Source organism: Mercenaria mercenaria, chromosome 12, assembly GCF_021730395.1.
Source record: "Mercenaria mercenaria strain notata chromosome 12, MADL_Memer_1, whole genome shotgun sequence".
In the NCBI taxonomy this organism is placed as follows: domain Eukaryota; kingdom Metazoa; phylum Mollusca; class Bivalvia; order Venerida; family Veneridae; genus Mercenaria; species Mercenaria mercenaria.
In genome coordinates, this window is record NC_069372.1 from 48,874,531 (window position 1) to 48,886,663 (window position 12,133).

The 12,133-nt window shown below is 36.7% G+C and overlaps 1 protein-coding gene across 1 annotated transcript; it reads left to right on the forward strand.

Moving 5' to 3' along the window:
* Positions 1-597: 597 nt before the first annotated feature.
* On the forward strand, positions 598-9,197 carry LOC128547560 (sialin-like). The gene is made up of 8 exons (XM_053520561.1): positions 598-860; positions 1,527-1,773; positions 2,403-2,490; positions 3,233-3,316; positions 3,577-3,701; positions 4,745-4,900; positions 5,408-5,540; positions 9,100-9,197. The coding sequence occupies exons 2-8, from the start codon at positions 1,534-1,536 to the stop codon at positions 9,195-9,197; spliced, it is 924 nt and encodes a 307-aa protein (XP_053376536.1). The 5' UTR covers positions 598-860; positions 1,527-1,533.
* The last annotated feature ends 2,936 nt before the right edge of the window (positions 9,198-12,133 follow it).

Below are 12,133 nucleotides of genomic sequence, written 5' to 3' on the forward strand. Positions count from 1 at the left end.
TAAATATTAAATGACTGGTTAATCAGTCAGTTGACAAAATATACACGACGGTATACATGACGAAAATGAAAAAAAAAAAGTTTTATATTTTAAACTATTTATTGTTATCTTTAACTACTAATTGTTATCAGTTGAAATTGAACGGCTGGCAGTGAACTGTTACAATTTTGTTATCTTCTATATTTTACAGGCAGATTACAACTTAAGTTACTTTACAAACATTATGACAGAGAATGATGAAGAATCTTACGAAAGTTTCATTGAGGGTAAAGAGAAAGGGTGTTCAACAAAAAATGGTAAACGTTATTTTCAATTTAAACGAAACAGCACATTGAAGTGTATTCGATTTTTAGTATTTTTGAAGGTTATGAATGCAGCCAAACCTGTATTAAGCAGACAACCAAGGGAGCAACACAAAATAATTGCTTTAGGTAGGTGGCTGTTCAAGACAAGTTCAAAACTGAGCAAAATGCCAAGTTGGGAAGTAAGCTGACTGGCTGCTTAAGGCAAGCGGCTGCTTTATACAGGTGACTGTTCAGGCAGGTCTGAATGTATAGTTCATTTAAATTCAATATAATAATATAATATAATTTAATTTGAATATGGCTATTGTTTGTATGCTGGATGCAACAGAAGTTATTGTGCATAAAGTTGAAAATAAAACATGGGAAAAAGATAAAGATAATGTACTTAGCCACACAGAAATATTTAACAAGTCATTCAGTGGAATAAAAAGCTTCACAAGATATTCGTCTGCCACATCTTTACATAGGCAACAGAATGATTCACACATTGTGTATGCTGATGTGTCGGAGAACAACAGAAATAGTACTAACATAGCTACAGATAACGAGACACTGGTAAGTGTATGTCTGTACTATATTTTGTGTAATTCTTGAGTCAGTCAGTTTTGTTGAGAGACTTGTTGTCAGATATCAGCCATGTTGTTTAAAGGTCAAGGTTATATAGTAAAAATCAAAGATTCTGATAAGAAAGTGCCATTGACTTTTATATAAATAATATAATAAGAAATGACTACTTAAGACTCACATAAGACATTCGCTTACCGTACGCAGAAACCCTTACAGAAATATACCTTTCATATGGGCATAGTCAATCCGGCTTTTACAATTTTTATTCAAATACTACTAACCTTAGATTGTTTAAATGACTTGCAAATTTCAGAATCAAAAGAAGACAAACAATATTTCACACTGCACAGAAAACATATGGTTTTAAGTTTAGGCCTATTTGTCAGATGTTATTATTATTCAAAGCAGTACCATTTTCGCCAAATCGATTCCAACCAGGCCAACCCTCCGGCTGTTCCAACAGGATCATCTGACCTCAGCTATTAAGAGCATCCTAGTACTACTCCTTTTCAAGATTTTATGTCATGTACAGTTAGGGTCATACTCATATATCATTACCTTTTTTCAGATAAATTTTCAGTCGACAAAATTTCAGATTGATACTCTAAGACATTAACGGGGAAAATATTATCAACTTTTATCACTTTATTTCAGAATCAACATGTTCAATTTGAATTCAACTGGAATAAAGCACAAGTATCACTTCTTCTACTTCTGCGAGTTACTATGGTGCAGTCTTCTCGGAAGTACTCGGCGGTTACCTTGCACATCGTTTTGGCGGAAAACATGTGATCAGTGTCTGCTTGATTTCATCAGCGATGTGCTCGATTCTGTCCCCGGTTGCAGCTTCATCAAGTACGCTTTTATTTTCATTATTCGGATTGTACTTGGATTTTCGGGGGTATTTTATTTTTCTTCCTAATTCTGAGTCTAGATAAAATCAATTATTCTGCTTAAACCTGAATTTACCGGGATGCATAAAGATTTGTTTGTTTACTAATGTACGGTCAATGGAATCTCTGATACATAAAATTATGTGAAAGTGTGCCACTGCCGACGAATATGTACTTTCACAAAACATCTTCATTACGTGCTATTTTATAGAATTTGATTTTAAAAGATTGAAGAAAATATATAAGCAGCCCGGTACCTAGGTCGATAGATCATCGGAACGGTACTCAGAGACATCTGGTTCGAATCCCAGATTGACTTCAAATTTGTCTCACCCTATGATATCTGATGCCAAAGTACGACCGTTACTGTATATGCTGCGAGATGTGTACCTTAATTTCAATCCCGTAAAAAATTTTAGGACAATTTAAATGTGTAATGTATAAAACTTCATAAAACTACTGGAGAGAAATTGTGTAGACTATCCAGCTATATCAGTTATTAGTTTATCAGAACAATATTCCGAGGCTCAAGTTTCGAATCTAGGTTTTGCTGCTAAATATAACCCTCTGACATACATACGTATCTTGTTTCACGTAGACGGTTGCATCAACTGATTTTGCTTCTGTATTGTTTCAGGGTTTATTCACCCCTTCAATGTATTCGCTGATGATGTATTGGACCATCCCGACGGAGCGAGCGTCTGTTCTTTCATGTTCCCTTTCTGGTAAGTTGGATGAAGGCGTCTGTGATTCAGTAAGTAAGCTTAAAAGACAAGTCTGTCTGTGATGCAAATGAATCTGTTATCAGAAGAATATATCTTGTTTGTATTCGTTGAGAAAATAATATAGTTGTATATTATGGACGTGCTACCTCCTGTATTTTGATAATAATAAAATTAATATTGTCCTGTGTCCTCAAGCCGAGAAATGTACTCCCTTTGCAAATCTTCCAGGGAACACAAAAAATGTATAACAATTTCTGAGTGGATTCACATTGCTCGTTTGTTAATATGAGACAGAAAGTAAAATAAAAATCAGCTCACTTTATTTCTTTGTTTACATTTCTCGAGAGGCCTCCGTGGCTGAGTGGTTAAGGTCACTGACTTCGAATCACTTGCCTCTCGCCGATGTGGGTTCAAACCTCGCTGGAGGCCCTGAATTCTTCATGTGAGGAAGCCATCCAGATGGATAACGGAAGGTCGGGATGAAATAATGTACGTAGGGGCATCTGGGTTCAAAAACTGGAAAGTCGCCATATGACCAATAATTGTGTCAGGTGTGACGTTAAGCCCAACAGAAACAAGATATTTCTCATATTGTTCCGGTCATTTACGCTGCCTCGTAAGTACCTTTTTTTTTTGTCAACTCAGTTCTAAGGTAGGTGGGGCCAGTTTTTACATGCCATGTGCTTGGAATAGAGAAAACAAGATAAATTTATATGTTTATGTTGTATTCCTATTATTTTAGGACAGCCATCTGGTATTGTTTTGGCCTACGTAACATCAGGATTCCTATGTTCTTTTGGATGGCCTGTCATATTTTATGTACACGGTAACCCGATATTTGTTCAGTATATTATGTAGCTTTGATAAAATAATTGTGTGTTTCAAGTAAGTTTTGTAACCTTTTCTGTAGGAAAAAAAAAAATAAAAAAGTTTAAAAGCATTACTGACATGTTTTATGAAGTTGATTAAACTGATTTTTCTAAGAGAGGTAAATTAATGTTGTACATATAGTTTGTAAATTGCTCTTATGAGAGGTAGAGAAGCTGGTATATTTTAGTATGGCAATGATCATTTGTATTCATAAAGGTGGTGTGACCTTAGTGTTCATGCTATTATGGTTATATGAGATTCGTAATACTCCCGGACAACATCCAAGAATCTCGCAGGCAGAGAAAGAGTATCTAACCAGCTGTACAACAAACAAAAGCAAGGTATGCGCACTGAAAGTTTTAAAAGTTTAAGGTAAACGTGTTTTTTTTTCTGTTTTTTTTTTTTTTTTTTGCTTTTTTGTTGTTGTTGTTGTTGTTTTGTTTTGTTTTTTTGGCTGTTTTTTTTTTTTTTTTTTTTTAAACAATGTGTATAGATTCTATGTTAAGTTTCTTTACCGTAAGGATTAATTTATACTGATTTTATTTCATATCAATTGTGATGAAAACTTCAAGCTTATTTGAACCGCTCTCGAGTTTGTTTCCTGGAAGTGTAGGAAACTAAAACATATGTTGCATTCTATCTCCTTATTCTCAAACAAGGGACGATCGGAGCACTGTTCTCTGTGATTTAGTTCTTTGTTTCTTACTTTCCAAAGCTTTTTTTGTCTTTACAGCGGTATTCCTCCAAACGTTCAGACTCCATAAACATTATCTAATGTAAGATGGAAACCTCTTCATCCAAAACAAATATTGTATTATTTTTTACAATGCTCAGTTGCCATTAAATTATTGCAATACACAGTTGGTATTAAAATTGTGTTTCCAATACATGTGCTCATTATATAAACCCTCAATATTTATGTGTTTTTGTATGATTGCAATATTCTAAGTTGCTGAAATTGGTGACAGATCCTTAGTGACAAATGACCGAAACAATAGAAATTCTTACGTGCTTTAGATAGACAGAACGATAGTAAGGTAACAATATATTCTTTTATTGTTTTAATTTATGAGTTGTAAGCTACAATGTAGAAGAGCCATATAAAAACATGATACCACCTTAGCATTTTAATGTGCCCCTGTCCACTTTAATTTTAGGGTGTCGATCGCCCAATCCGGAGATGATGGGTTGGAGCCGCACTGGTGTCACGACTACGTCTTCTCATACACTTGTACTGGTTTTTTAAGGAAGCGGTGTGAATGCAAATAACCTTCAAGTTCTCACCAAGCTAAAAGTAAACTAGTAAAGATTACCTAAAATATGTAATTTGAAACAGAGGAAGTTTGAGTTAGGGTTTCAGTCTGTTTAATTGTATCATTTTCAGAAGTCTGTCCCACCTACGCCATGGAAATCCATATTACTATCAAAACCGCAGTGGGCAGTTACACTGGTCCATTTTGTTTTCAACTGGAGTCTTTTCACTGTTGTCATTAATATACCGCTGTTTCTCAAGGAAGCGTTTGCATACATCATATCAGAGGTAAGCCTTGTTTTGGGTTGCATTGGGTTGCATTGGGCATGTATCGACTTTCCAGCTTTCGATGGCGTAAGATGACCTTATGTGCACAACTGTACATTATTTCAGGCATAGGCGGGCACCTGGATAGAACTACTGACCTTCAGTAAGCCGTACCCACAATTAAGGGAGAGGGACAAGTGATTCGAAGTCAGCGACCTTAACCACCTGATCACGAAGTTGGAAATGAAAAAGCATTATGATGTAATTGACGACCGGTCTGCATTTTGTGTATTAAGCAAAACTCATGGAACCGACGATTGATTAAATACAAGATCTTCGAAAAACGATTATAGTGTAATCGACTTTGGTATTCGTTTTGTTTCGGCTGCGTGCTTCCTAAAATAATTTATTGACTATTAAAAACTTTATGTTAGCTTTGTTGAAGAGAAAAAAATAACGTGCTTGGCTTAGGTATCCATTTAGTCTGTATGTAGAAGTCACTAAATTGACGATTTCTTTTGTTTTCAGAATGGTGTATTTTCAGCTATGCCTTATGTTTTCTCGGCAATCACGTGGATGTTTTCTGGAACAATTTCTGCAGTAGTGATAAGAAAAAGATTACTCAGCGTGCAAGCTACAAGAAAAACAATGACTGCAATAAGTAAGTATATACTAGTAATTCATTTATTCTTATAATCATATAAATGGATAAGGGGGCCTCCGTCGCTAACTTCGAAGAACTTGCCCGGCCATCGATGTGGGTTCGAAACCTTCTATAGGGTATAGAATTATTTCATTTGGTGAAGACATCCTGTTGGCTCACGAAAGATCGGAGATTCTACACAGACAATCTTCTGTGCGTAAAACAATGCTGGGAGGGGCACATGGGGTTTTCCTCCACCATGAAATGCTGGAAAATCGCCATCTGACCTATAATTGAGTTTATCTGACGTCAAATCTAACCAAAAATGCACAGTAAAACCTGTGGTAAAGACATCTTTGAAAAAAACACACCTGATTCTGAAGACCGCTGGTTTTGTTTCTTTTTTCACATTGACAATGTATTTCAGTCTTTAAATAAAAACTGCCTAAAACAAAGACCACTTTTTGTCTCTCCCAAAGATGGTCTCTATAGAAAGGTTTGACTGTAAATGAACTAAGATTTCTTACTTGTTCTACAAGGATCAAACAAAAACAAAGAAAAATATCAAACAGGGAATGCCACGCACCAAAAGCGCAGCCTCCTCAAAACGAACCCCCCAGCACGCAAACGCGTGCACCACACACACACACACTCAAAGCTTACACATCAGGACAAAACGAACAACACACACACACACACACACACACACCCAAAGCCAACACATAAGGACAAGACGAACAATAAGCATACACACAGGCGCGCACACAAAGTCAACACACAAGGACAAAACGAACAAACAAAGGAACACAGTGGGGCACCGCCTTGGAACGGTCAGTGGCAAAAACACAACTGGGGAGCTTAAACCGGTTTATGGTGCGCACCCAACCTCACTCTTACCCCCACCATGTTCCAAAGACATGGGACAGTGTAAATAAAAGTAATCCCCTCCAGGTGAATCTCTAACACACGTAGCATGGCATGTAAAACACAAAAATGCTCGTGTATAAATATATAAAAAGCAAACCTTAAGAACCAAAAACGTATGTACTCAATGCCTTTTCAGAAGACAGAGCAACAAGAGAAACACCCTTAAGGGCCCGACGAAACAGGTCAGAAGACAAATATCAAAACAGTTCAGTCCTGGTAGGATTTAAAAACTGCTTATCATAGAGTCCTCCCCCTCTTCCGTCAGACGCAATCAAAGAGGGAAGCGTAGTGTCCAACTGTAAACGGGTTGAACACTAAACATGCGGTATGTCTCAAAACAGTTGGGTCGTAACCTCTTTTAAAAACGTTTGATAATCTTTCAAAATACATTTGGAAAATTACCATGACCCAAGATCTTACGAAGTTTGTAAACCACATCCCCATAAAAAACGGGTTTAGAAATACCTTCTCGCAGAAGTGTCTTTAAATTACTATTGAATTTTAAAACTAAATCAGAATTACGATAATAAAATTTATTAAAATATTTACGCAATTTGTAATAACGGTAGCCTTGCTGAAGAAGTTTACTGGTAGTATCTTGATTACGTTCATTGAAATGCTTGACATGACTACACGCTCTGGCAAACCGAATTGATTAAGAAATATATACCCCATAAGATGTAGCCTGAGGTACATAGTCTTGTCTGCACAAACAATATACATGTACATATACCTTGTTTTAGTCGTTTCAAGAGCATTTACCCTTCTTTGGTACTTATAATAACGTATTTAGCGGACGCATGTATCATCAGTACCTTACATCATGTCAACTGTCAGAATAATTATTCTAATTATTCCAAGCCTTGTCTTATCGCGCAAAACATGTGAAATGTTAAGAACTGACATCAAACTTTATTATAGCTGGACCGCATTATTTCTCGATAATTCATAAACTAAATTACGGTAGTTCTGTTTATTAAGAATACCGGTATACTACGTTCAGTTCAATATACATTAATAAATCTTTTATGTATCTCAGTAACTATAAAGGATAACGTTTCGTATTTTTCAGGTCTTGGAGGATCTGCTATTTGTCTAATATGCGCAGGTCACGTGACATATGAACTGCGTTTTCTCGCCATCGCACTTGTTTGTGTATCATGTATTTTTGGTGGTCTGTCTTATGGCGGATATATTCCCTCTTACACAGAATATGCCGGTGTAATGAAGTATTTCGACCCCCATAGAATAATGACCCCCCAGTCATTATTCTATAGAAAAAGTGACCCCCGGTCATAGTATAATGACCTCCAGATCATAGTACTATGACTCCCCCACGTGAAGTAAACTGACCCTCACGAAGAATATTGACTCCCATAAAAAGACGACCCCCGTTCATTTGGTCAAATTTAGTGATAAATCATGTATCTAAGGCCTAATTGCTGCATTTTATGCCCCCACTCGGGGGAGGGGGGCATATAGATTTGCCCTTGTCCGTCCGTCCGTCCGTCCTTCCGTTTGACCATTAGCCCCAGATACCATCACTTGACACAGAAATCAGAGCATTCCGCCACGGGAAAAGGGATTCTATTTCTAGACGCTGTGTATACATATAAAGGTGTATACATTTTTTTCAGGAAAATAACAATTCGCAATACGTTCACAAAACACACCAGTGTCAATAATCCCTGCAAACTTCGGTATGAAGTAATTCTTCAGAAGAAAACTGCACAAGAAACTGCTAGCATAGAACTTAGTATTAATAGAAGTTGCAATACTTAGCAGTGGCAGTAAAGTACGGTAGCGGCAACAATAGAAAGTAATAGTAGTAGTAGTGGCAGCGGTAGTGGCAGTTGCAGTTGCAGTAGCAGCAGCAGCAGCAGCAGCAGCAGAGGAATAAGTGACAGCAACAACAGCAGCAGGAGAAGAAGAGGTAGATGTACAAGACGTATAAGTGGAAGCAGGTATAGTAGTATCAGTAGTAGCAGTTGTAGTAGTAGTAGTAGAAGTAGTAGTAGACTAAGTAGTAGTAGAAGTACATGTAGTATTAGCAATAGAAGTAGCGGCACCAGGAGTGGTAGTACAATCAAAATGTTAACTATTGGCAATGGAGGGTATTAGAGTTGTAGATCTAGTAAAATTGTCCGTTAGGTTTGGTGGGGATCACTTTTTAATAGATATTATCGTCGAAAGTCTTTTTAGGAGCCGGTGTTTTACACGGAAAGAGTAACTTTTTTAAATAGAATAATGTCCGGGAATCGATATCGTATGAGAGTTCGAATGTAGTAATTTCGGCTGTGAGTATTTTACATGGAAGGAGTCACTTTTTCTATAGAATAATAACCGGGGTCGATATTCTATGAGATTCGAAGGGAGTCATCTTTAGGGAGTCAGTATTTTACTTGGAGGGGTCAGTTTTTCTATAGAATAATGACCGGGGGTCGTTATTCTATAGAGTTTTCAAAGGGAGTCAGTTTTTTTATAAGGGGAGTCAATATTTTACAGGAAAGGAGTCACATTTTCTATAGAATAATGACCGGGGGGTCGTTATTCTATGGGGGTCGAAATACTTCATTACACCGGCCAAGAGTAAAACCTATTGCCAGAGGTCCAAGGGTTTTGAGTATACAATCAATATTTAATTTTGCAGGGTCTACAAGAAGAATGACAAAATGTATTCTACCTTGCGGCAGAACTAAATGTTTTTGGAGGAATAGTGTATTGTATTTACGGAGAAGCAACTCTTGATAGATAAATAGATAAATAGTTGATAAATATGAAATTACAATCAATAACGAACGTGCAACCTGTGGAAAAGAATGACTCAACCAATCCAAATTAATGAGCTATTCTTTGATTAAGAAAAACTTTACTACATTGCTATATTACTATATTGTTCTTAAGGCAAAGTAGACCAGCAAAACTAACATAACCTCTTGTTTAGGTTATATAACATTAAACTGAACTGTTGTTGTTGTTTTTTTTTTTTTGTTAGCTCACCTGAGCCACAAGCTCAAGGTGAACATTTGTGACCTCTTGATGTTTGTCTTAAACAATTTCTAAGATAAATCTTCTACTTCAAAACTACTGGGCAGATTTGTACCAAAATTCATAGGAATTATCGTTGGGTGACCCCCTTTCAAAATTGCCCAAAGAATTAAAATCCATGCAGAACTCTGGTTGCCATGGCAACCGAAAGGAAAATCTTTAAAAATCTTCTTGTCCATACCACGAGTCCTAGGGCTTTGATATTTGGTATGTAACACCATCATGTGGTCCTCTACCGTTATTGTTCAAATTATTCTCCTAGATTCAAATATGGCCCGGCCCCGGCGGTCACATGGTTTATATAGACTTATGTAGGGAAACACTTTGAAAATTTTCTTGTCCAAAACCACAAGGCCAAGGGCTTTGATATTTTGTATGTAGCATCATCTGGTAGTCCTCTACCACGATTGTTCAAATTATGCCCCTATGGTCAAATATGGCCCACATGGTTTATGTAGACTTATATAGGGAAAAATTTTGAAAGTCTTGAATTGTCCAAAAGTTCAGGGCCTAAGGCTTTAATATTTGGTGTGTATCATCATCAAGTGGTCCTCTACCAAAATTGTTCAAATTATTCCCTTACGGTCAAATATTGCCCGCCCTGGGGACACATGGTTTATATAGACTTATATAGGGAAAAACTCGAAAATCTTCTTGTCCAAAATCACAGGGCCTAGGGATTTGTTATTTTGTATGCAACATCATATAGTGCTCCTTTACCAAGATTTTCAAATTATCCACCTAGGGTCAAATATGGCCCCGCCCTGGAAGATGTAGCACTATGAAGTGAGCTTGTGCATAATAACGGGATATGAATGCACCAAGTCCTGTTTAGGTGCCATGTGCCTTTGGAAATTTCGACACCTCTGGATCATGATTTGAACAATACTGGTAGAGAACCGCTAAAGCATGCCACACACTAAATATCTAAGCTCTGGGCCTTTTGGTTTAAGACAAGAACTTTTAAAGGTGTTTCTCTATACAAGTCTTTTTAAACCATGTGCCCGCGGGGACGGGGCCAGTTTTAACCCCAAGGGGATAATTTGAACAATCTTGGTAAAGGACTGCTACAAGATGCTACATACCATATATCAAAGCCCTAGGAAATGTGATTTTGTACAGGAAGATTTTCAATGTTCTTTCTGTAAAGTTTGTAAAGCAGTATTTTATGATCCAACATATCAAAAGCTTTTCTTAAGTCAAGAAATACATACTCCCCGTTGTCAATGTCTTTTAACCTCGTTAATTCTAAGGTATTTTAAAGCGGTTAGGTCTTAGGTCTGAAACCCGATTGATTTATGTGTATCTCATTGATACAATAAGTAATTCTAGAACAGGATGCGGGGTGGTGTGTCAGCGTTTTTATTAGGGTCTATGGTAGTATATGTATATCCCATTAATGCCATTAGAGCTTGAAATTCTATTCTGGAGCTGCACATGTTTTTTTAAACAATATGGTACGTTTATTCGGATTTGGGGAGCAATATACGTTTATACATATATATCCTAACATGATGAAAAAAGCTAACGTTTAAGGAGGAGTTGTGTGGGGGTGTTTATAAGTGGTGGGAGTTTATACTCGGATATACGGTAGAACATGTATATCCTTACAATATTTATAAGGTTCACTCAATAGCAGTATATTTCTGTTTATTTGCGCCAGGTCCTTTCAAAACTGTTAAACGAGTTACATATAGCAACTTTGCATTTTGTAAATTTTTATGGGTCACAGCTCTTGTAATTGTCGTGATTATATTCTGATATTAAGGTTACTTTATAGTAATACATTTCTGTAAGTTTGGACCAGGTACTATAAAAACTGTAGGAGTTATCCAGACAATGCTTACATGAGTATTTGGCGATATGCAGCATTCTGTAAAATTTCAAAAGAGACATGACTCCTAAACAGGACACGGTACATTAATATCCCGCCATTATGTGCAAGCTCACTTCATTGTAATACTTTTCTGTAAGTTAAGGCCATCTGCTTTTAAAACATGTAGGAGTTGTCCGGACAAAGCTTATATGAGTATTATGTAAAACTTTCAAAGGAACATGACTCCTAAACAGGACACGGTACAGATACATTCATAAGCTGATCTTATGCATATGTATCATAGTGATACATTTCTGCAAGTTTGGACCACCTCCTTTGAAAATTGTGCAGGAGTTTCCGGACAAAGCTTATATGAGTATTGGACATTATTCAGTATTCCGTAAAAATTCAAAGGACAGGACTTATATGTGATAAAAATCCTTTCCTTAGTATCATGTTAACTTGTTGTTGTAAATATACAAATCTATGTTATGTACTCTTGGGAATAAATATGTTTAAACTAAAAATGGGAAAATGGCATAACTGAAAGCACATAAAAACAATGAAATATACATATCCGAAACAACATCAGAAATGCAAGAATTTACAATAAAAGTAATATGATGATTCGAACGCAAATAATAGCAGACTCGGTTCTGACTGTTCATGAGAGGTAAAGAAATGTGCAGCACACCTCTCGTCCCCTAGCAAAACCTCAAGAGGAATTCTATTATACTGAAATTGGATGCACTCCATGAGCTAAAAGGACCAGAAAATATAGTAACACTAAGTCCAAGTACTGGGAGACTTTTACAGCCGC

What these genes read in the sequence shown, in the direction of transcription:
- LOC128547560 (XM_053520561.1), top strand. Translation starts at nt 1,534, where the DNA reads ATGTTCAATTTGAATTCAACTGGAATAAAGCACAAGTATCACTTCTTC. An exon ending in TTGTACTTGGATTTTCGGGG is followed by an intron (nt 1,774 to 2,402) that starts GTATTTTATTTT and finishes GTATTGTTTCAG; the next exon opens with GGTTTATTCACCCCTTCAAT. An exon ending in TTGCATACATCATATCAGAG is followed by an intron (nt 4,901 to 5,407) that starts GTAAGCCTTGTT and finishes TTTTGTTTTCAG; the next exon opens with AATGGTGTATTTTCAGCTAT.